This window comes from Muntiacus reevesi, chromosome 9 (genome assembly GCF_963930625.1).
Source record: "Muntiacus reevesi chromosome 9, mMunRee1.1, whole genome shotgun sequence".
In the NCBI taxonomy this organism is placed as follows: Eukaryota; Metazoa; Chordata; class Mammalia; order Artiodactyla; family Cervidae; genus Muntiacus; species Muntiacus reevesi.
In genome coordinates this window covers 38,131,912-38,158,494 of record NC_089257.1, presented here as the reverse complement: position 1 = coordinate 38,158,494, position 26,583 = coordinate 38,131,912, and the positions used below count along the sequence as shown (strand labels likewise).

General features: G+C 35.6%; 1 protein-coding gene across 2 annotated transcripts in view; it reads right to left on the bottom strand.

Annotated features, from left to right (window-relative positions):
* The window catches only part of RAB6A (RAB6A, member RAS oncogene family), an 87,184-nt gene that overhangs the window by 19,707 nt on the left and 40,894 nt on the right, over positions 1–26,583 (bottom strand). The window contains exons 2-6 of one of the 2 annotated variants that reach the window (XM_065943969.1): positions 22,043–22,101; positions 10,937–10,990; positions 9,343–9,448; positions 7,447–7,558; positions 741–834 (exon numbers count right to left, since the gene is read on the bottom strand). In XM_065943969.1, coding sequence (XP_065800041.1) covers positions 741–834; positions 7,447–7,558; positions 9,343–9,448; positions 10,937–10,990; positions 22,043–22,101 — 425 coding nt within the window. Of the gene's footprint in view, positions 1–740; positions 835–7,446; positions 7,559–9,342; positions 9,449–9,514; positions 9,621–10,936; positions 10,991–22,042; positions 22,102–26,583 lie in introns of both variants that reach the window. The other variant, XM_065943968.1, reaches the window with a different exon arrangement.

Here is a 26,583-nt window from a genome sequence, read left to right as displayed (position 1 = left end):
TCAAGGTAAAGAAAGAGAACTGGGAAGAGCCAAAAATGAAAATAATATAGAGAATTTTTCATAAAGCTCTACTTACACAGCTTCAAGGATTTAATTTTACCCCTTTACTGATAACATACAATTAAAAAATAATTTATTGAGAGATAAAGCCTATAAATCTGGGACCAGTACTCTATAAGATATGTAGACTTGAAGAATTAAGCAGGTAAGTTTTTGGTTACCCCATCTTTAAGGTAACAGTTTGATAAAGTGAGGTCTTCCCATATTTTCCTGTTCCCCAAAACAGGTATAAACACTGTTATGAACACTGTTAATACCAGCAGTTATTAAGGATAAAATAATAAGAATGTATTTTTATAACAAGCAAAATACCAAGCCTGAAAGCAAATACTTGTTTTATTATCTTATCAAATACTAAAATGAAGACAATTCACCTTAAAACAAGGCAGTAGGGATGCAGTGAGAGTATGGTGAGTTTACAACCCAGCAATCATTTTGTAATCATAATGAAATACTCGTTCTAGGAACAATCTATAAAGTTTGACAAGTCTCTTCTTTTTCCCAAACTATGCCACATTTAGATTTTTCATTGTTCACTGTAATATACTGCTAATTCATGAGGCCTGCTACTGTCAACTGGAAGAAAATCTTACACTAGAGAATAGAAAACTCATACAATTATTTTAAAATATATTTTTTCAATTTGATAACTTCAACCCACTCATTCTCAAATAACTTACCTGCTTTACATTGTATCCTGCTTTTGCACTAGTTTCAATAAACATAACATTCAGCTCTTTGGCTTTCCTCTCTCCTTCCTCAATTGACACTTGCCTGTAGAAAAATTAAAAAAAAAATCCACCTTTTTGAAAGATGATGATATGAAGATTATAAACAAGGTTTTGAACTTCTCCTAATATGGTGCTGGTTATACAGGTAAGACTAGTTTGAAAATTTATCAAACTGCATATACTTAAAATTTGTGCACTTCTTAAGTCAGAAAGACAAATACCATATGATATCACTTATATGTGGGATCTAAAATATGATATAAATGAAACAGACTCACAAACATAAAGAACAAATCTGTGGCTGCTGAGGAAGGGAGGGATGGAGTGGGAGTTTGGGGTTAACAAATTCAAACTATACAGAGTGGATAAACAACAAGAACTAGAGATATAGCACAGGGAATTATATTTAATATTTTATGATAAACTATAATGGAAAAGAATATATAAAAAAAGAATGCATACATAACTGAATCACTTTGCTATACAGCAGAAATTAATACATTATATTTCAACTACACTTAAAATCTGTGTACTTCCGTATTTTCGCCCAACTAAACATTTTTTAAAATCTTTTTTTTCTTAATGATTTGTTTTTACTGGCTGAGCTCACTTGTATTTTTCAAATTTTAAAAACTTTAATAACTTAATGGGTTGGCCAAAAAGTTCATTTGGGTCTCCTGTAACAGTTTACAGAAAAACCCAAACAAACTTTTTGGTCAACCCAATATTTTTCTCTTAATATCAGATTATAAATATTTAGTTTTGTGATTAAAAAATTTTTAATGTAAAACAATTTTTAATGGCTAGACATTTATCTATTTTAACCAGTCTCAAAGTATTAAAAATGTATGTTGCTTTCAAAATTTTACACTACTGTGAAAAATGTTGCTATGGACATCTTTGTGCTTTGAGCACTTACTTTGGATCATTTCTTTAGGTTGAATTTTGTGGATTTCTGTAACTGGAACAAGCGAGTCAAAGACACGTATGTTAAAGTTTCTTGATATACAGTATTAATGCTTCTTTTACAGGGAAGTTTCTCAAGACGTCAGCTCTTCAAGAGCAGTGTTCTCTCATTTATCCTGGTATTCCTAGCGCCCAGCAATCATATAGATGTTTAATGAATAAGCAACTATTCTAATTAACTGGATCTAAACTATCAGCTGATAAATCTTGCTTCTTACAAAACAGAAAACCAAAGCAATGTAAGAGAATTTCTACACGCTTGCACCACAACTATCCTACTGAGAGGGTAATAGGCAGGAAGGCCAGGGGTCTCCAAACGGAGGAAATAGGCTGCAAGTGCCAAACATTTTTATCTCTCTTAAGCGGCAGGAGGAAACAAGCCATGTTTTTCCTTCTCTATACAAATTTAAAAGGAGGTTTCTCTTAAAATGCTGTGTTGCCATGACACCGGGTTTCACCTGAAGCTAACTATTCTCAAACCTTGAGTTAACCAATACATTTTTTTATAGAAATATTTATCGCGTTAATTTACCCCAGACTCTGTAAATTCCGTCAAATGGCCCAACCTACTTACTCGGTATTGTTCCCCTAATCTATGGAAACGAAACTATTTGTTGGTAATCTGCCCTTCTACAAGATTCAAGTCAATCATTTTATGGCCAGGGATGAATTATCTGGTGCCATTCTAAATTCTAAGACATTCCTTTCTTTTCATTAACAGACTGTGAGTGATTATATAACTTACAGCTGAAGATTAGGAGGGGGATACTCTTTTGCCCCCTTCTGATGCCTATGTCAGAAGCTTTCTCTATCTCCTTTATACTTTAATAAAACTTTATTACACAAAAGCTCTGAGCGATCCAGTCTCGTCTCTGGCCCCGGATTGAATTCGTCTCCTCCGGAGGCCAAGAATCCCGGCATCTTAGCAACAACCTTTCACTACAATCTACTTGTGTGTGCCTCATAGTCTACCTCTAGACCCACAACTGTGGAAGAACTGTCCTTATTCCTCAAACTTATATCAATGTACTAGATCCTGCTCTCTTCTTGTCTACAAGAAGATATTATTCTACAATTTCTCCATCTTCTAAAAGCAAAATCATTCTTTATATATACTTCAACTGTTAATGCTTTATTCTATCTGCTTGTTATATCCACTCATTCTCTATGTATTCATGAATAAATTTTTAAAAATATGTTTTTTTAACCATTTGAAAGTAAGCTGACAATCAGCAGCAGAACTTTAAACACGTCAGCAGTATGGATTTCCGAAAAACAATGATTTCAGATGCCCTAAAACTTACTCGTTGGACCTTTCCTCTATCTACAATTACTGCCTTGGAGATCTTATGCAGTCTCATGGCTTTAAATATCACCTATATGCTGATGACTCTCAACTTATATATCTAGCATGGACTGCTGCTCTGAACTGCATGCTTATAGCCAACTAACTGCCTACCTGACCTCTAATTATTAGGAGAGCTGATAGCCATTCTACACTTAAAATGACCAAAAGCTGAAGTCATGATAATCCCTCCCAAACTGTTTCTTTATGCAGTCTCTCCTGTCTCAGTTAATGATGGCTTCTCAGGCCAAAAATCTAGGGGTCATTCTTGACGACCCCTTCCCCAACATCGTATATTCCATCCATTAGTATGTATTCTATCCATCGCATCAGTATATCCCGTCAGTTCTATCTTCAAAATATCTAAATTTGACCACTGATCACCACACAAGTTACCACTATCCTGGTCAAGCCATCATTATTTCTTGCTTGGAATAAAGTCTAGTTTATCCTCCTCTCTTCTCCCCTTATGCATTTTCAACAGAGCAAACAGTGACCTATGAGAAGCCACTCCTCTGCTTAAACCCTCCAATCTCATCCAGAAAGTTTTACTTTGTGCTACATGATCTGGCCTTCATTATCTTTCATTTCATTTTAATTTCATTTCATTCCCATACTGCTCTTTCCATCATTCTCTTTATCAATTATATAGGCTTCCTTGCTGTCTCTCAAATAAGTGTATTCCCAACTCAGTACTTTTGTATTTTCTGAGTCATCTGCCTAGGACCTTTTTTTCCTCAACATACTTGCATAGTTACTCCCTCACTTCCTTAGCTTCTTTACTCAAAAGTCACCAGTCATCTTCTCAGGGAGGTTTTCTCCACTGCTATCCCATCTAGTATCACAAACTTGTCTTTAACATTTCATATTCCTTTTCCCTGCTTTATTTTCACCCTTAGCACGTATCACTATCAAACATGCTATTTTTTTATTTACTTATTGCCTGGTTTATTCACTAGAATAAAATCTCCTTGAAGATTTTAGTTCACTATTATAAGAGTAGCCTGCTCTGAAACATACATGATACTCAATAAACATCTCCTGAACAATGATTATCAGTCCATAAACCCTCCATGTGAAGGTTTCCTCCAGGTAGAAATTCTAACTAGTTGTAGAACTATAAGATGGTTGAAAGTTAGCTATACCAAGGTTCACAACTGTGGTTTGGATTTGTCAGAAGCACCTAGAAAGACTGGGATTTCCTAGGTTGTGCTAGTGATAAAGAACCTGCCTGCTAATGCAGGAGACACAAGAGACACAGGTTTGATCCCTGAGTCAGGAAGACCCCTGGAGGAGGCCATGGCAACCCACTCCATGAGAGAATTCCGATGGACAGAGGAGCCTAGCAGGTTACAGTCCATTGGGTCCCACAGAGTCAGACATGACTGAAACGACTTTGCATGCACATACCTAGAAAGATTAATTAAAACATAGATTCAAGGGACCTACTCTGGATTAACTGAATCTGGAAGGAGGCTCAAAAACATCAAAAATTTTAAAGTTGACCACAATCCTCTATAGCCAGAATCTTAAAAGAGGGTCTAATATGCCATGTTTACCAAGTGATTCTTAGGTTTGAAACATCTTTGAAGCACTGGGCTACAGAGGACAGAAAGAATACTGAACATCTAGGTGCTAAGACACTAAGAGATAAATTCCCGTCTTTCCTCCAGGTTTTCATGAAAAAACTAATTGTCAAAGAAAGTGGAAAAGGCCATTTAACTTTAAATTGCTGTTATTAAAACTTTTTTTTTCTGATTACAACAGTAATTTTTAAAAGACGACTACAAAAAAAAAAAAAAGACGACTACAATAAACTCCTATATAATCCCATTCTCTTCCCAAAAAACACTAGTTAAGTTTCATGTATTCTTACACAGATTTGTTCTAGGCCAAAGAACCATCTTATTTATTTATTTGTTTTACTCTTTCCAAAAAACACTAGTTAAGTTTCATGTATTCTTACACAGATTTGTTATAGGCCAAAGAACCATCTTATTTATTTATTTGTTTTAAAGACAAAGGATTCAGGTATACGCATTGATCAATGGTTTTTCTTAAGCTTCATGTGTAAGCCAGCAATAACTTCCTTTTTTTTTTTTTTTTACTGACTAGAAGAATTTCATTTATATTAATAAAATACTACTACTACTAGCAGTCATTCAGACTGATTTTAATTCTTTAATATTACAAGTAATGGTGCAATAATAACTCCTGTATGTTCATCTTTCAACTCCTGAAATGTTCACATTTCTGTGGGTGTATCTATGGAATAAGTTACTAGAGGTGGATTTCAGTCAAAAAGTATTTTAAATACTGATGTTAAACTGTTTCTGCTAAAAACTGTATTAGTTACATTTTCAGTGTATAAGAGCTCTTATCTATTCAGACACTTGATGATAGAGTGCACTATCAATCTTTTGAATAATGGCCAATCTAATAGGTGAATATAATTTTTATATTTATGTATTCAAATTTATCAATCTTTCCCTTTAAGGCATTAGGATTCCATGTTATGCTTATGAAAGGCCACCTACTACCAAAGATTTTCTTTTAATGCTGTAAAAAATTAAAAAAAAATTTTTTTCCTCATTTAAAAATTATTTTATTGGGAATTTCAGATTAATAGATAAATACTGTATGTAAAAGAGATAAACACCAAGGACCTACTGTATGGTGCAGGGAACTACATTCAGTATCTTATAATAATCTATAATGGAAAAGAATCTCAAAAAGGATAAATACATATATATGTATTAATATAACTGAATCATTTTGCTATATACTTGAAACACTACAAATCAATTATACTTCAATTAAAAAAACAAAGCAACTGTTACATTAATAAAATAGATGAAGTAATAATAAAAATAGATGAAAAAACAAAATTATTTTAATGAAATGAACAAGACTCCAATTCTTTTAGTTTTTTAAATTTTTTTTAAGACTCTAATTCTTTTAAATGTGAAAGCTAATAGGCAATAGTCTGGCAAAAATTACTGAGAAAGAAGTTCTAAAGCAATGGACAAATATTATCTTAAAGAAAAATTACTATAAACATAATTTAGATAACTTTCTATATCTGTATACCCAACTATCATGCAGTAAAAGAACAGACGCTTGCATGCATCCTTTTAGATAACTCCAGCTATAAAAAGAAATAAATATATATATATAACCTTTCTTTTAATAGTGAAGGTATCCTGGGACTCTCCACTACAAGAATATATACATATAAAATCTTCAAATTCTCATAGTGAAGATAAACAAAGAAAATCTATATAACAGCATTGATGTCTGAAAAATGATTTTCATAAAGAAAAGATGGTAAAAAAAAAAAAGATGAAGTCATATGCTGAATTTACTTTTAAATAAAGAAAGACTTCCTTGCCAATTCCAAATGAGGTACTGTGAGCAGAGATAGGCTTTACATTTCGTAAGTCTTTGAACATACTGTATTTCTTTATAACATTTAAATTAACAGCAAAAGTTCATTACTAGAATTTCAATATTCAACTAATGAATAAACAAATAATAAATAGTAAAAACTTCAAATATTAAATTGTCAAGATTACTAAAAACAATATCAAGTAGATCACTGAGGAATGCTAAAGGCAGATATTCAAGCCATGGGCTCTACAGTGAATGTTAATACATTTTGCATCCTGTGACTTGAATATGTCTTTGCTCATTTGACTAAGGTATCACAATCAAGCTATTCAGTTCAACCTCACAGTCTGGCTCAAACATACAATTAAAAAAAGAAAAGAAAAAACTACACTACTGAATTATAATGAATATTTATAAGGCTAGCAAAAGAGTGTGCATTTAATCATTATGAATACTTTTTAAAGACAGGATTTGTTTTTAAAAATATTTTGTTCTCTAACAGAATACTGCTTTTATTTATTAATGAGGCCTAAAAAATGCAAAATAGCTATCAGCTTCATGTATAAACAATCTTCCATGAGTTATTTATATATGAGCTGACACAAACAAAAAAAAATTTATTTTCCTTTAAGGACTGAGTTTAATGTGTTTTGTTTTGTTTTGTTGCCACATTGCGGGGTTTGTGGGATCTTAAGTTTCCCAATGAGAGATTGAACCCATGCCCCTTGGCAGTGAAAGCACAGAATCCTAACCACTGGACTACCAGAGAGTTTCCAGGACTGAGTTTACCTATTTCAGGTTCTTACATTAAAGAAAAAGGATGGGGGCATAAGATTAAGGAATAAACAAGTCTCCTTTTAAAACTAACAAAAATAATAGGATTCACTAACAAAAATAAGAGGCTGCTTAACAAAGAAATCAAACATTCCATATACATATGAAATCATTCCATACCTCTTGTCAGCAAGATCTGTTTTATTTCCTACTAGCATGATGATAACATCACTTCCTCTTTCTGTTCTGACATCATCAATCCATTTTGTAGTTTGCTGGAAGGAGTTAACATCTGGCATACAGGAAGGTGGACAGAGATTAGTGATATTGCAAGTAACTTCCCAAGTGAAGGACCAAAAAAAGGGGGGAAAAAAAAAAGCACTGGAAGTTGGAAGGGAGTTGGCACATTAGAACCCACCCTTAATGTGCCTGCAACATAACTCCATTTTATCTGAGTACAAATATCAGTGATCTAAACAAATCACAAGAATAAAATCCACAAGGTACCTTTTATAATAGCTTAAAATTTTGGGACATGACCAGGTGAGTATAATATACTATAACTGAAAAAAAATATTTAAACGATGAAAGGATAGCTATGACAGATAATATGGTGTCATGTTGCCACAATGCTCTTTTGATTACTTACACATACCAAACGTGACAAAGAAAGCATCTCCAAAAGTACGTCAGCCAGTAAGTCCCAACACATCCACAAAATTTGTAAAGCCTTTCAATAGCTTTCAACACCACTCTGTTTGCATTGCTTATTCAGTTTGTGATCACTTTAACTTGAAGTTTATTAGTTTAATGTACCAGAATCACTTATAACGAAACCCATCTTTTCCAGCCCTGGAGTCTAAGTAGAGTACTTCAATAATTCTTACAGCAGCTAAAGAAAACAATTTGCTAATATTTTAACCACATGTGCACAAATTTCAAAGAATACACCTGATTTTACTTGATTTGGTTAAAGTAAGCACAAACATTTTAAAGCTGCAAAACTTGTGACAGCACAATAATGAACATACATTTTAAAACAGGTAGCAACCCAAAGGAAAGCTTTAAGAAAAGAAGGACTGCATTTGGCACCTAACCAAAATAAAAAGTTTCTAAATGTAAACCTCTAACTTATAATTCTGTCATTGTAATTATTTTTAAGTAGATATGATTTCTGTTTGAGCAAATTTGTCAAAATGTATGCTAACATTACAGTTTATGTTTTTAAAGAAGTCCAAGATGTGGTACTATCCTGGTTTTCCTATAAATTATGGACCACTATATGGAATGATAACCAAATATTGCCTAATATATCATAAACCAATTTACAAAGACAATTTTAATCAGACAGCATTTCCCTGTCAGTCATCAATGCTCTATTCAAAATTTACAGTCACTTAAAATGCCAAAGGCATTATTATTCAGTCTTGAGGGAAAAGAAAAAGGAAGACCATCACTTGTTTTAGTCTCCCATTTAAATGTTTTCTTGGAGAGAAATGAAAAGTGTCACTTGTTAGCAACAAAACAAATAAACTAGTCAGAGAATCCAGATTTCACTCAAATGAAAATGATTAATAGAAATTAAGTTTTCTCTGCTCTTCCTCTATAGAAAGGATGGCTGGAAGGTGAAAGCAGAGAAAAGTTGGTTATCAGAACCTTTTAACAGCCTCAGTAGAAGAAGCCTTGAAGGATTTGGAAAACTTTGCAAGAGACATAAATGCAGATTATTTTGTTCTAGAGAAATCTGAAATCAAATTAAATAAAAAAGGAGACACTCTTCCAACCATAATTATGGTGTAGCTTAGGGATAACAGGATACTAAGAAAGTCTTGGAGGGTTCATAATTAGACCCACACAAAAATTTCTGGGGCAAAAAACCCTGACACAGTAGAAGTAAGATATATTGGTACAAACAGTGAAGCAAATACTCTGACCTAGCTGATGTGTGATAGGTTTGGTATAATAAAACTCAATTTTACATGCCAGTATAGAAAACAAGCACAAAACAAGAACATGCATGCAACTAAGCTAAAGGTTGAAAGAAGATTAGAAATGCGTAATTCCCCCCCCACTCACTTGTGATATCATAAACAACAACTGCCACAGTGGAGTCACGAATGTAGCTAGGAATCAAGCTCCTGAACCGCTCTTGACCTGCTGTGTCCCATAATTGCAATCGTACCTAACAATAAAATCAGTCAAACAAGCAAGAAAAATAAGAAAGGTCAACCCGTTGCAAAATACCTACTTGTGATATCGTAAACTACTACGGCTGCAGCAGAATCACGGATGTAACTGGGAATGAGGCTACGGAAACGTTCCTGACCCGCAGTATCCCACAGCTGCAGCCTGATCTGTGGGATGGGAAAAAATAAATAAAAAAAAAAAACAAAAACAAAAAAAACAAACTCATACTAAAAAGAAAAAAGAAATAATGTTTTTAAAGGAGGGTGGCAAGGAGGTAAAAAGGAAACTCATGCAAAAGGTTGCAGGGATGTAGGAATGAAAACAACATAAAATTCCTTTCCTTTTTCAAAAGGGAGTTAATATTTAAAATTTGCTTCCTCTGAAGGTACGTAACTCAAAAATAATAAAAAAAAAAGCAATAGGAAAGATTTCACAGGATGATAAGTACAGCTTCCTTTTTATCCCCCCTCTCTACAACCTCTCTTTGAATCCTATACCTTCCGGACAGCACAAGCAGCCTGCTCATGTTCAAATAGTGAAAATAAAAGAGAAAAACAAAGGTAAATGTCAATGTTCAGCCCCTCTGAAATGAAAATAAAATGTCTCTTTTCTCTACTGGATACAGAACACTTTGAAATTGGATCTCTGACTACTGTGGCTTGTTCTCCCACACATTTATTTCTAGAACAGTATATATAATCTAGCAAAAAAGAGAAATATCTTTTTGCAACTCTACTTAAACGTGTCTTTACTTTCTTCTTCACATCTACATTCCAGGAAGAAAAGCCTGAAAACAAGCATTAAGTTCTTTTACCATCATAAAGCAGTTTCTGTTTTCAAATTTTAAGAAATGAAACGTTATATATTAAAACATAAAGGAGAACATCCAAAAGAAAGACTCACAAACGTAAAGAAATGGCATTAGAGATAATGCTTTTTGGGTAGCAGGCTAGAATACAGAATTTATATCACACTTAAAGGGAGCATTCCAAAAGATGGAAGACAAAAATCTAACAAGGAGATACACATTATTTTTGTCTATTCACAGTCACTTTGGAATATACCATATTCCCACAAAGCCTGGAAATTCCCAAATTGTGTGATATTCAAATGAAATGTTTGAATGGTTCAGAGTGGTACACAAAAGGTCTTCAGCAGCTCTAATTTCTTCATGAAAATATTCTTTTCTCAATGCTATTTGTTGTAATATTCCAAGTCAAGGCAATAAATTTTGTTTATCAAGCCTAGGGCTATCAGAGTATTACAAATAATGGCTTTCTCTCCCCTTTGGAGTCTACTTGAGGATAAAAAATTCAAAGTGCTAAGTACTGTTCATCCTAGAATAGCTTTTCTCAAGACCTGTACACTAACTTTGGCAACGTTGCTAAGTACTTCTTATGGCAACAATCACTGATAATAGCTTTAAGCATAACATTCTGTCCTGGAGTGTTGCAGAAAAGTGCACACTGAAAACATTACTCACTGTTCGATCCTCCAAGTACATTGTTTTTGATAAAAAGTCAATACCAATTGTTGCCTATAAAACAAAACAAAACAAAGGAGTTAAAAATAGTAATAATTTATACAGTGAGCAGCTTAGAGTTCAAGTGGGTATTACGACTGTAGAAAAAATAATGAATAAATATATAAACTACCATAGCCAGTTAATAAATGAATAAAATTTTCATTGATGATGGCTTTTACCTATTGAGCACTTGCTGTACATTAGAAATTCTTTTAGGCCCTTTACATGATCATCTCTAATCCTAATACATCTCTACAAAGTAGCTACCAGCATCATTATTTTTCTCATTTTATACATTGTTTTACACAAAACAATATTAGGGTTTGTTAAAGTTATGTAACTTGTCTAAGGACACACAACTTCTGTGGAGTTGGGACTAAAATTCTAGCTCTTTCTAATACATAATTCAATATTCAGTTTATATAAATATACTTTAAAAAATCTATCTTTATATAGATATTGTATAATTTCATGTATCATATATATTCATGTTATACATTTTATATATACTTTATACATATACTTGTGGTATAATACACAATTGCTCTTTTAAAAAGTCTTTCAAAAAATGGTTAAGAGGGTTAAAGAGTAGTTTTTGGTTCACAGCAAAACTGAGACAAAGGTTCAGAGATACCCTTTTGCCCCTGCCCTCACATACGCAGAGCATCCCTATTATCAACATCCCCCAGCAGAGTGGTAGTACATTTGTTATGAATGATGAACTTACACTGACAGTGATGTAATTCTTAAAAGACAAGCTGTTTTTAAATTGTGGTAAAACAAATACAGGCTTCCCAGGTAGCTCAGCAGTAAAGAATCTGCCTACCAATGCAGGAAATGAGGGTTTGATTTCTGGGTCGGCAAGGTTCCCTAGAGAAGGAAAACTCACTCCAGTATTCTTGCCCGGGAAATCCCATAGACGGGGGTACCTGGTGGCCCACAGTCCATGGGATTGCAAACAGTTGGACACTATTTAGCAACTAAACAACAACAAAAATATACACACCATAAAATATTTTAACTATTTTAAGTATATAATAAATGACATTAATTACATTCACAACTGTATAACTGTAATATTTACAAAAGTTTTTCACCACCCCAAACAGAAATTTTGTACCCAGTAAGCAATACCAAATTACAGTGTATGGATTTGTTTATCCATTCATCCACTGATGGACACTTTGGCTATTAAGAGCTCCTATTTTCAACTCTTTTTGGTATATAATTAGGAGTAAAACTGCTGGGCCATATGGTAATCCTTTAAAGTTTCTATAGCAGTGGCACTATTTTAACTAATTATCAGTTTATTTTCTTTATGGTCATACTGCATGGCATGCAGGATCTTAGTTCCTGGACCAGGGTTTGAAGCCGTATCTCCTGCAATGAAAGTGCAGAGTCTTAACCACTAGATTATCAAGGAAGTTCCCAGCTGCACTATTTTAAATTCCCACTAGTGATATATGGAACAACAGACTGGTTCCAAATCAGGAAAGGAGTACGTCAAGGCTGCATACTGTCAACCTGCCTATTTAACTTATATGCAGAGTACATCATGAGAAACGCTGGGCTGGATGAAGCACAAGCTGGAATCAAGATTGTCAGGAGAAATATTGATAACTTCAGATATGCAGATGATACCACCCTTATGGCAGAAAGTGAAGAAGAACTAAAGAGCCTCTTGATGAAAGTGAAAGAGGAGAGTGAAAAACTTGGCTTAAAGCTCAACATTCAGAAAACTAAGATCAAGGCATTCAGTCCCAACACTTCATGGCAAATAGATGGGGAAATAGTGGAAACAGTGGTTGACTTTATTTTAGGGGGCTCCAAAATCACTGCAGATGGTGACTGCAGTCATGAAATGAAAAGACGCTTACTCCTTGGAAGGAAAGTTATGATCAACCTAGACAGCATATTAAAAAGCAGACATTATTTTGTCAACAAAGGCTCGTCTAGTCAAGGCTATGGTTTTTCCAGTAGTCATGTTACGGATGTGAGAGTTGGGCTATAAAGAAAGCTGAGCACAGAAGAATTGATGTTTTCGAACTGTGGTTTTGGAGAAGACTCTTGAGCGTCCTTTGGACTGCAAGGAGATCCAACCAGTCCATCCTAAAGGAGACCAGTCCTAGGTGTTCATTGGAAGGACTGATGTTGAAGCTGAAACTCCGATATTTTGGCCACCTGATGATGCGAAGAGCTGACTCATTTGAAAAGATCCTGATGTTGGAAAAGATTGAAGGCAGGAAGAGAAGGGGACGACAGAGGATGAGATGGTTAGATGGCATTACCGAATCAATGGACATGAGTTTGGGTAAACTCTGGGAGTTGGTGATGGACAAGGAGGCCTGGAGTGCTGCAGTTCGTGGGGTCACAAAGAGTCAGACACGACTGAGTGACTGAACTGAACTGAACTGGGTTAGATCCTGAGCCCAAGAAGATTTCACATGCTGTAGAGCAGCTAAGCCCGTGCACCACAACTACTGAGCCTGTGTGCCCAGAGCCTGCACTCCACAAGAGAAGCCACTGAGTTGAGAAGCCTGCGCACAACACCTCAAAGAAGAGCAGCCTCCTTTCTCCACAACTAGAGAAAGCCTGCGCAAAGCAACAAAGACCCAGGGCAGCCAAAAAAAATTTTTTTGTCACTTTGTTATTGGTTTGTACAAGTTCCTATACATTCTGGATATTAAATCCTTATCAGATATGTAACTTTCAAATATTTCCCCTTATTCTGTAGGTTGCGCCTGGTGTCTCTGCTGAAAATCAATTGTGCGTGTGCTTATAAACATACATACATACATACATACATACATACATAAATATGGATTCTCGATCCTATTCCATGGGGCTTTCCAGGTAATGCTAGTAGTAAAGACTCCGCCTACCAATGCAGGAGACATAAGAGACAGAGGTTTGATCCCTGGGTCAGGAACATCCCCCGGAGAAGGAAATGGCAAGCCACTCCAGTATTCTTGCCAGGAGAATCCCATGGACAGAGGAGCCTGGTGGGCTACAGTCCATGGGGCTGCAAAGAATTGGACACAACTGATCCTACTCCATTGTGTTTTCATACCATTACCACATTGTTTTAACTACTGTAGCTTTGTATGAAATTCCCAAATTGGGAAGTGTGAGTCCTCCAACTTTTTCAAATTTTTCAGTAATGCCTTGGCTATTGCAAATTATGATTAAGCTCTTCATATCTACAAAAAATGGCATGGGAATTTTGAAAAGGATTGCAATGAATTTGCAGTTTGCTTTGAGTAGTTGGTATTGACATCTTTTTTCCAGAGAGATTCATTTTATTTTTATATTTATTTATTTTTTGGTTGTGCTGGGTCTTCACTGCTGCACAGTCTTTTCTCTACTTGCAGAAAGTGGGGGCTACTCTCTGCTGTGCTGCATGGGCTTCTCATTTTGTGGCAGCTTCTCCTGTTGAGGAGCTCAAGCACTAGGTCATTCGGGCTTCAGTAGCTGCGGTGCGTGGGCTCAGCAGTTGTGGTTCCTGGGTTCTAGAGCACAGGCTCAATGGTTGTGGCTCACAGGCTCAGTTGCTCCATAGCACGAGGGATCTTCCCAGACCAGGAATCAAACCCGTGTCTCCTATGTTGGCAGGTGGATTCTTAACCACTGAACTACCAAGGAAGCCAAGTATTGACATCTTAACAACATTACGTTTTCTGATTCATTTACCTGGGATATCTCTCCATTTAATTAGGTCTTCTTTTATTTTTTTGAGTAATTTTGTAGGTCTCAATTTCACACAGACTTACATTTTAAAACAAACAACAACAAAAGCAGCAGCTTCCTCCTTCATCCCAAACTGTGTGACTAACATATAACCTAGTACTAATCCTACCTTATGACATTCAGTTTGAGAATTATATCCCACTCTTTCATATGGAAGACTGGTCTTATAAACTTGAATTACTATGCAAAAGAATCTAACTGACAAACCCCAGGAATGTACAGGAGTGGCATGGCTGCATTTAAGAAATCTGACTAGTAGAACTTCATTTACTCAGTGTGGCAGAGGTAGTTAACTACCCACACAAATATCCATCTACTCCTTCTTCCTTACTAACACAATCAAACATTTATTTAAATCCATACTTTTCCCATTTGAAAAACTACATTTTCCAGCCTTCTTTGAACTTTATTTAAATGGGGTTAACTCAGTTGGGAGGTAGATTCTTTTCCCCCTTTCATCCTTCTTCCTTCCTGAACTATGGATACCAAGGCTGGAATCCAGGAATCACTCAGTAACCATGAGGCAAAATTCAATATGAAAATCATAGATTAGATCAGGTTAGACAGAAAATCGAAGGAGTTTTGGTCCTGGATGACCATGGAGTTGCCACACTAGCTCTGAAACACACTACCTTTACACTTCTTTTACATGAAAAATAATTCTCATATCACTTATCAATGTTATTTTGTGTTTGTTATAAACAGCTGAAAATAATTTTTAATGGCTATAAATAGAAACAAGCATTTTCACATCTCACAATCAAGACATAAATGTTTTTACAATTAGTACAAAGTCAGACTTTACAACAGTCCCCTCCTTCTACTATATTATCCAAGTTTTGGGGCATCATTTATACCACTGAACTTATAAAGATCAAAACTAATTTGAAAAATAGCCTGCTGCTGCTCTTCTTTTTATAGTTAATTTTATTTCAAGCTGAGCTACTACAGCAAAGAAGTTGATCAGCTATAAGAATTAAGCCAACAGCCGAAGAACAGAAAGGAGATGGCTGGGAAACTAAGCATTATCAACTATTTCAGCATCTTGAATGCTACTGATGTGGACCTAATTCAAACTTTCATAAAAGACAGATGACACATTACTGCAGTCTTCTGCTCATCTCCTTAGGGGAATGCAAAGAGCAATCATTACAGAAGAAATTAAAACAGAAAATCCTCTCATGAACCTTAATTTACAATTACATATTATTTTAAATGTTAACTAATTCATGGATGTTGGGGGGAGTGTCTACTCTGCAAAAAAAAAAGAGAAAAAAATTAAACAGTACTTTTATAGGAGCTTACAAATCAAGACTGAACAACAGCTTATCCAAATATATCGGTGTCAAGATAACTTCCATTTGTTTATTTTATTTGGATGCTCTTCACTCAGAAAGGTGCTTATTTATCCCAACAGCTAATTTATAAAAGATTGCAGATGTAAGTTACAATTCTGTCTGACTTTGTATATAGTGGTTTGTCCCCTGTCCTGATCCAGAGAAGCTAGAAACCCATAAACATGATTTTCACATGGGGAATGTATTTTACCCAACTACAAAAGTTAACTCAGTAAGGAAAACAAGTTTTCTTCTGTACAAAGCAATAATAATCAGCTTCCTTCTGTGGTTCAAATACACATAAAGTTCTGATGCCTGGTTGCTGCCTTCTCTAGCAAGAGAAAATAGAGGAGTTGAAAGAAGCAATGACTAAAGAAAGAAAAGAGTGGATAAGTTAAAGAATCTAAAATTAACAGAAATAATTTTAAAAATGAAGGTAGGATCCCAGAAAGAAGATGCTGATACATAATCCGATTTAGAAGATAAGTCCATTTAAAAATATCCTTACATATATGTACATACGTGGGGAAAAAATATATACTTATATACATTTTTCCCCTCAATACCTTTCTGCTATATTACATTTTTGTCCACTAGGACAGAAACTAGGTAGAGTCTGTGGATTTTAAAAATGAGTCATTATAATGGGCATAAGATTTTAGTTATACAAGGTGAACAAGTTCAAGAGATCTGCTGCAGAACATTGTACGTACATGTAGATAACAATACTATATTGTGTACACTTTATTAAAAAAGATAGAATTTCATATAAGTGTTCTTACCACAAAAAAAAAAAAAAAAAAAAGAACCCCACCCCAAATAAAATGACAACACTTCTGGAAAAGGCAAAAATCCTGAAAAAAGTCATTAAAAAATTAAACAAAAATAAAAAGACAAATCAAACACTGAGTCAGAAAAACAATCCACTGGGACCTCCCTGGCAATCCAGTGGTTAAGACTCTGTGATTTCATTGCAAGAGGCATGGGTCCTATCCCCGTTGGGAAACTAAGGTCCTGCATACTTCGAGGCCAAAAAACAAAGATGATAATGATAATTTTAAAAAGAAAAACAGTCCATCTAGTTAAGGATTTTGGTTCTATTGATAACTAGAATTTTAAATAAAACAACCTAGAGCTTTAACTTATACAAGTTAAGGATATACTTAATCACCACCATCATCTTTCTGGACAAATTCATTAGTGTCTAAAACCCACTGATTTAATCTATGCCATCCTGAACTTAATTGTTGATTTGTAACAGAACTTGGAATAAGAAATCCTCTAAATTCAAAGAAATCTCAAAGGTTACCCTCAGTAATATAATCTTCCTCAAAAGAATCTACTCTAACTGTGGGAATCTTTCTTGAGCTTATTTACATTAAGTTGAACCATATAATATAAAACTGCCAACATTCTATCATTTCTGAATGATAAAAATAGCAATTATGTAATATGGTTCAAACTGATAGATTTGAAACTACTGGAAAAATTTACAACTGGAAAAAGAAAAACAAAAACAAAAACTAACAACTGGTGAAAAACTAGAGCAACTTAAGAATCACTTCCATCCTCTAGCTACAAATGTTTACCAGATTTCTCAGGTTTTTTGCTTTACTTTGAAATAATTGACTAAACATGGTCAATAAAGGACTCTTCTGGCCAACCAATTTAGTCTTTTTCAAATGAAATTAATTCAGTGCAAAGGAATCATAAATAGCATGAATTATGAATTATATATAAAGTTTATCTTTTTTGTGAAATAAAATTTCACTTTAAGTTTCAGATATACATTACATATAGCTCAATTATAAATTTCTAGCTATGAGACTAGCTCTTCAATTATTTCAGAAGTCTTTCTGTTGTGTGTATGGTCAGGGCATAAGATAGGGAATCTTAAAAAATAATCCACTGAAGAATTCTTCACCTGATAACTAAATTGGCAGCTAACTACATATGGTCAATTCTTCATATTCCAAAGTAACACTTAACACACTGTCAAGATAATTTCCCTAGGTAAGGATGTTGGGTACTACATTATCCTAATTCCCCTGTTAAAGTAAGATAATATCTAGGACTGTGCCTAATTCTTATAAAAACTTGTAGCTTAGATGGTGAATCAGTGTCTCCTATTAATGCCAAAGTACAATGGTATTTTGGCTTCAACAACTTTTTAGAAAGAATCAAAATCTTTGCTTATCTGTCAAATGTAACCTCACCCCATCAACAGCACCTCCCTTAAAAAATGTCTGCATGAACAACAGCAATAGTCTTAATGAATAAGTAGCAACAGCACTTTAGACACCTAAAGATCTCTTTAATTTCACAGAGAACTTGGGTATAATGAAATATTTCAGAAAGTGAAAGTACCTAGAGTTTGAAGATTACTGATTTATTCTTTTTAACTTATTCTTTGGTTTTTGTTTTACAATTAAGCTATTTAAAACTAAAATACATATATGTAACTTAGACATACATATACATATGCTGATACATATGGCTATATTTATATACATATATATGGTTATATATATATATATATGGTTAGTGTTTTATATATATATTTATAACCAGATATATATGCAACTGAGAGCAGACATCCTTGTCTTGTTCCTGATCTTAGAGAATACATTCAGCCTTCAAACATTAAGTATGATATTAGCTGTGGGTTTTTCATACAGATGTTCTTTATCATGTTTGGACACTTCCCTTCTATTTGTAGCATGCTGAGTGTTTATTATTGAGAAGGTAACAGGCAGGAAGGCCAGGGGTCTCCAAATGGAGGAAATAGGCTGCAAGTATCAGACATTTTTTTAATCTATCCCTTAAGCGGCAGGAGGAAACAAACTACAAGTGTCAGATTTTTTTTCTTTCTCCATACAAAATTAAAAGCAGGTTTCTCTATGGAAATATTTTTCTTAAGCTATGTTAATGAAACTACGTATTTGCTTTGGAATTTGCTTTTCTTCAAAATGGTTCCACCTAAGATTAACTTTTTTTTTCTTTTTCCAAACCTTGGGCTGATAATGGCTCAACAAACCAGTAGTCATATCAATTGTTTTATGGCTAGGGAATGACATACCTCGTGCCATCCTATCTCAAAAATGCATTTTGTGGGAAAGGGGCCTGGTGAACTTCCGTCAGCCTTGAGGTGTCTCTCTTATCTAATTAATAGCTTTCTAACAGACATAAAACAGCTTGCTAAGACTAGCAGGGGGGCACTCTCTGTCCCCCTTCTGATGTCTATGTCAGAAGCTTTCTGGCCCTTTTCATACTTTAATAAAACTCTGCTACACAAAAGCTCTTGAGTGATCAAGCCTGGTCCCGAAGCTAAATCATCTTCTTCAGAGATCATGAATCCAACATCGTTCACCATAAGCTATCATTATCATGAAAGGCTACTGCTGCTGCTGCTAAGTCACTTCAGTTGTGTCCGACTCTGTGCGACCCCATAGACGGCAGCCCACCAGGCTCCCCCGTCCCTGGGATTCTCCAGGCAAGAACACTGGAGTAGGTTGCTATTTCCTTCTCCAATGCAGGAAAGTGCAAAGTGAAAGTGAAGTCACTCAGTAGGTGTCCAACTCTTAGCGACCCCATGGACTGCAGCCCACCAGGCTCCTCCGTCCCCGGGATTCTCCAGGCAAGAGTACTGGAGTGGGGTGCCATAACCTTCTCCGTGAAAGGCTACTGGATTGTGTCAAACGTTTTTTCTGTGTCTACTGAAATGATCATGTGATTTGTGTCCTTTTCTTTTTTGGCCACAACGCACGGTTTGTGGGGTGTTAGTTCCTCAATCAGAGATCAAACCTGGGCCCTCAGAAGTGAGAGTACAGAGTCCTAACCACTAAACTACCAGAGAATTTCCCTGATTTTCTCTTTTAGTCTATTCATATAGCATATTCCATTACATTTTGTATGCTAAATCAACCTTGCAATCTTGGTACTAATCTACCAATCCTACCCAATAAATGGCATAGATCCTTTTTACAAATCAGCAAATTCCTTTTGGTAGTATTTTGCTAAGGACTATTATGTTTACATTCATAAAGGATATACCTTGTAATTTTATTTTTGATTTCTTTGCCTGGTTTGTGTATCCTCATAGGATAAGTTGGAAAATGTTTCTTCCTCTTATATTTTTGGAAATTTATGAAGTATTAGTGTTGTTCTTCACATATTTCATAGAAGTGATCAGTGAAGTCATCTAGTCCTGCAATTTTCTTTGTGAGTTTAAAAAAGAAAAAAATTATTTATGGCTGTGCTGGGTCTTTGTTGCTGCGCATGGGGCTTTCTCTAGTTGCAATGAGCAGGGGCTACTCTCCAGTTGCAGTGCACGGGCTTCTCATTGCAGTGGTTTCTCCTGCTGTAGAGCATAGACTCTAGAACACAGGATTAGTAATTGTGGCGCACAGGCTTAACTGCCCTGTGGCAAGTGGAATCTCCCTGGAGGAGGGATCAAACCTGTGTCCCCTGCATTGGCGGGACCACCAGCGAAGTCCTATGACAAGTTTTTATGACTGCTAATTTTATCTACTTATTACAGATATGCTCAAACTTTCTATTTCTTCTCGTGTTAGTTCTGGTAGTATATCTTTCTTTGACTTTGTCCATTTCATCTAGGTTATCTCATATGTTCGCATATAACCATTTTACAGTATTCTCTTATAATATTCTCTTATAGTAATATCATTTTCCATATAGTTGGTTATAAGATTTTCTCCTACACTCCTGACTTTAATAATTTGAGTCTCTCTCTTTTTTTTGCTTAGTTAGGTAAAGTCTTGTCAATTTTGTGGATCTTTCCTAAGAACCACTTTTGGTTTCACTGAATTTCTTGTTTTTCTGTTCTCTCGTCCATATATTTTTGTTCGAATCTTTATTAGTTTCTGAATTAATTGTCCTGGTATCTGGGAGCTTCCTAGCACTAGAGGGACTGGCCCTCCCAGAGTTTACCAGTTCCTAGAGATGTAAACTTACCTGGGAGGGACTTTCATATGAAAACCAACCAATCCACACCCATACCTCAACCATCTCCTCTATCACACTCAGAGCTTCTATGCCCCTGCCCTAATCACCCCAGGGCCAAGTACCAGAAAACCAAGAACAACCCCCACAGCCCAGGGAGCACTGAAATTATGAAAATTAGGCAATCCTGTAGTTGCTGGTCTTACCCATCCTTCTCACAAAAATCACAATTTAGGTACCCTAGTACCCACATTTCCTGTCCCCTACCCCATCTCCTGAACAATATCAGTACTTCTTTCATGTGCCCTCCTACTATGGCCTAGACGGTCCCTTCCTCTTGGAATCTATGAGTATAATAGCCTTTTCAGTAGCAACCATCTCCTGATCTGTTGGCTCCATCATACCTGAATAATAACAATAAAACCTACATTTTAAAGCAGTTTCTTACTTCTGCTTAAGTTTACTTTTCTTTTTCTAGTTTCTTAGGGTAGAAGATTAAATTTTTGAGTTAATATATCTCTTCTTTTCCTTATAGGACTGCTTTAAGCTGTATTCCATTAGCTTCAGAATGTTGTGTTTTCTTTTTCATTTATCTCAAAATACTTCCTAATTTCCCTTATGACTGTCTTCGACCCACTCCCAAATATCCTCTATTAATGATTTCTAATTACAGTACTTATTCTTGACTTCAAGTATAGACCAAAATATCGTAGAACCCTAGACTTGGAAGAAATCTCTCCAAAAGAATGTCTATCAATACAATCACTCTTACTTCTATTCTAGATGGTATTACCAATAACCTTTCAATAGATTCTGGAAGAGAAGCTAAAGAAATCAAATAAAAAAGCTGAGGACTATGAGCATAATCAGTTATACTTTGTATTAATATAGCATTTTACAGATTACAGAAAGTGCTTTTATATCCAAGACAATGTAAAAAAGTGAATTTTTAAAAGCACCTTGAATATTACTTGCAAACAAAATAAAGACAACTAGTAGGTTGGCAAAAACAAAATACCTGATAGGTATTGTCGAAACTGTCATACATGAATCTGGTAATCAGTGATGTCTTTCCAACTGAAATGAAAAGAAAAAAAAGATTCACTCAGTTAGCACATTAAATTGGGTTCTCAAGCAATTTTTCTACAGAGAACTGTAATTCAATTCATTGAGAAATATCTGCAATGGTTCTACTAATGATAACTTAAAAACATATAGGGTGAAACAGATCGCCATCCCAGGTTGGATGCATGAGACAGGTGCTCGGGGCTGGTTCTCTGGGAAGACCCAGAGAGATGGGGTGGTGGGAGGGAGGATAGGGATGGGGAATACATATAAATCCATGACTGATTCCTGTCAATGTATGGCAAAAACCACTACAATATTGTAAAGTAACTAGCCTCCAACTTATAAAAATAAATGGGAAAAAAAAAACCAAATAGCCCCGAGTTTGTTGAAATGACTTTAACAACAGGTAATCTCTCAAATTGAGAGCACAAACAAAGCATATTCATTTAGTTAAGAGTTGAGGAAAATAAAGAGAAAACATGAAGAAAAACAATCAATTATGTTGACATCTGTAATTCACAAAAGGCAAGGAGATATTTACTTGGGTCCTAACAAAAAGAACTAGGATTATACTAGGAAGAAATTATAGTAACTTCCTGGCTAGTAACCTGGGGAAAATAGGGTCAGATCCACTTCATTCAATGAATCAAAGCTTAATCTCTGGCAGTATGAAGACTAAAGATGAAGAGTTCCAGGAGGGGTATGAGGGCTGTAAAAAACTAGACTGCTTAATGAAGTGACCTGGAAAATTGTTTTGAAATTCATCTCAGGGTCAGATCTCTATACTTCTTTGACAGGACAGTCCCAAAGATTCATAATACTATCTTGTATTGGTATTTTTAGGTGAATCCACAGGAAGTGCCACTAAGAAAAAATAGTGGTATACTGCCAATATCCTTATCCACAGGCACACAGTTCATGGGCAAGAACCATATCTAATTTTCCTATTTCTCCAGTAGCTTGGCCAAAACTCAATAAATACTAAATGAATACAATAAATTTTATCAATTAGAAAACAACTGGGCAAATAAAATATTTCAAATGCTCCCCCAAAATGTAAACACTTTGAGAAGAAAAAACAATACCTGGTCATTCATATTTTTGTATGGATTTATGTAACTTTTGTTTGTTTGTTTGTTTTCTTCCTGGAACGGCCATGTATTGTGCGTCTTTCTTTATTTTATTTTATTTTATTAGTTGGAGGCTAATTACTTCACAACATTTCAGTGGGTTTTGTCATACATTGACAAGAATCAGCCATAGAGTTAACTTTTGATTTCAACTTCTGATTTTTAAGAGACCTGACTTGGGCCTCTTTATTGCACCCTCCATCCATGTTTCATATGAAAACATGAGGAAAAAACTGGGCCAAAGGGATAAGAATCCCATAAAATCACCTACTCCCAAATGTCTTATTTCAAAGAATCTAAAATAGTAGGTAGAAGAGCTAAAGCTAGTTTCCCTAGATCATGGTCAAAAGCAAATTAATATTTGAGAAGAAGTCTCTATCTGGAGCCAGAGAAGGCAATGGCAACCCACTACAGTACTCTTACCAGGAAAATCCCATGGATGGAGGAGTCTGGTTGGCTGTAGTCTATGGAGTCGCTAAGAGTCATGCACTGGAGAAGGAAATGGCAAGCCACTCCAGTGTTCTTGCCTGGAGAATCCCAGGGACGGGGGAGCCCGGTGGGCTGCCATCTACGGGGTCGCACAGAGTCAGACATGACTGAAGCGACTTAGGAGCAGCAGCAGCAGCTCTATGTGGAGCAATGAGTAGACCAATGCACTTCTTCATTAATAGATCAGTTCAGTTCAGTCCAGTCATTCAGTCGTGTCCGACTCTTTGTGACCCCACGGACTGCAGCACGCCAGGCCTCCCTGTCCATCACCAATAGTAGATAGTATAGTTTTTATTTTGTTTTGAAAAATGTCCCTTCTTCTTTATAATAAAAAGAGCAAAATGCACTCTACAAAGCAGGCAATACAGAAAAGACCAAGAACAGATCTCAGAAGATAAGCAGGGTCGGGCCTGGTTAGTACTTGGATGGGAGAAAAGACCAAGAACAAAGTGAAAAGTATGTATATCCTACCACCTATACATAACTAATGCTAAAACCTTAGTGTATATATATTTCTAAAATGCTTTTTATATATAAAAATATATACGTACTTAAAGGCAAAACCTTAGAACCATTCACAATAAAGTCAGGAACAATACATATATTACTATTAATATTATTTAACACTGATCAGAATCTATAAAAAGTAAATCTAAAAATCTGAAGAGATAAAAGGCAAAATAGTGATGGCGGAAAGAGAGGCAGAGAAAAGCCAAGGAACATATAAAATCTGCAGTGAAGAAATACAAAGTACTTTGTTAAAACAGTTTTTATTCAAAGATTAAAATTTCATTACTAAGTATTTTAAATATGATTCTTCAATATAGGATCTTTGTAACTGTATTGTTCTTGTTCACCCCAAACCCTTCTGTAAAATGGTATGTAAACTTATAATGATTTGCTTAATGTTTGCTTTCCTTGATAAAATGTAAGGTCCATATTTGTCTTATTTAGTCCACATCATCAGTCTGACACACCTTTGCTGAACTGATAATAATTTTCCAGAAGGTAAAAAATACATGTCTAGGGTTCTTCAAAATAAATCTTACTTTTAATTGAACAACTTATTTTATTATAAATACTTCTACAAAACACAACAAAGTGATAATATACTTTATATTTTTTTTTTTTACTTTATATTTTTAAAGATGCCTAATGAGAATAACTTTTGTTCAGTACAAGGACTACATATTACATATTAGAGCACTACAATAATGTGAGTACTGCAATAAAGCCAGTTATATGAAAAAAACAACAACAAACCCTATGGCTTGTAAACCCAAGGCAATGGGTTTGCCGCTATGTATAATAGTGACAAAAAAACTTAAACGACCAGCTTCCCCCACTATCTGAAAGTAGAGTGTTCCTATGAAACCTTTCCTAGGCCAAAATTGCATAAAGCAAAGTAGCAATTACCTTAGGACACACCTTGCTAAATGGATGCACAAAATAAAATCAAGTTAAAGCACAGATGGTCACCCACACAGTTCAAAGCTATAACGGCTTGATGCTAAGTACAGTTCCCAGGGAAGGAGCTTGGAGGTTCCACTCTTGCTGCCTGGGGGTGTTGCCTCAACAATACCTCTTTACATAAAAAACATTGAATGATATTTTCACTTTTCACTTTCTGGTAAATGAAAAATCCTCTTCAGATTTCTTTCGGGTAGTGAAAACAAGTACTGATGGGTCTTACACAAAAGTAAAGTGGCATAAAGCAGACCTGTGAAAAGCAGGAAATATCTTATTTTTTTCTGCCTCAGATCCTATACTGGGTATTTTATAGGACAATGCTAACCTAAGATCATGGCATCTGGTCCCATCACCTCATGGGAAATAGATGGGGAGACAGTGGAAACAGTGCCAGACTTTATTTTTGGGGGCTCTAAAATCACTGCAGATGGTGACTGCAGCCATGAAATTAAAAGACGCTTACTCAACCTAGATAGCATATTAAAAAGCAGAGACATTACTTTGCCAACAAAGGTTCGTCTGGTCAAGGCTATGGTTTTTCCAGCGGTCATGTATGGATGTGAGAGTTGGACTGTGAAGAAAGCTGAGTGCCGAAAAATTGATGCTTTTGAACTGTGGTGTTGGAGAAGACTCTTGAGAGTCCCTTGGACTGCAAGGAGATCCAACCAGTCCATCCTGAAGGAGATCAGTCCTAGGTGTTCATTGGAAGGACTGATGCTGAAGCTGAAGCTCCAGTACTTTGGCCACCTGATGCAAAGAGCTGACTCACTGGAAAAGACCCTGATGCTGGCAGGGATTGGGGGCAGGAGGAGAAGGGGATGACAGAGCATGAGATGGCTGGATGGCATCACTGACTCGATGGGCATGAGTTTGAGTAAACTCCAGGAGTTGGTGATGGACAGGGAGGCCTGGCGTGCTGCGATTCATGGGGTCGCAAAGAGTCAGACACGACTGAGTGACTGAACTGAACTGAACCTTGACATTAATTTGCAAGAAGTGAAATTTTATTTGCATCTTTCAAGAAAAGGTAACACGCTCAGGAATTTAGAAAACTGCCCAAGGTAATTCAGTTCCCTATTACATGACTCCATTCCATTTCTAACCAAAGATCATGTTCTTCTCAATATACTACTTCCCTTTGCTGTTTAAGACAAGCCCACCCCCCCACCCCCCGCTCCGCCACAAAAAAAAAACAACCCATGGTCACCATGGCAGAAAAGCTATTGTTACTACCTACCTAGCCTCCAGGTTTTAAAGAACCTGAACACAGACCATAAGAAATAGAAAATGAAAGGGAATATATCCCTGAAAGAAAAAACAGCAAAGAATGAGATTTTTCAGGCAGTAACTTTTTTCCTGAAGCACTAGGAAACATAAGGGCTTCCCTGGTGGCTCAGTGGTA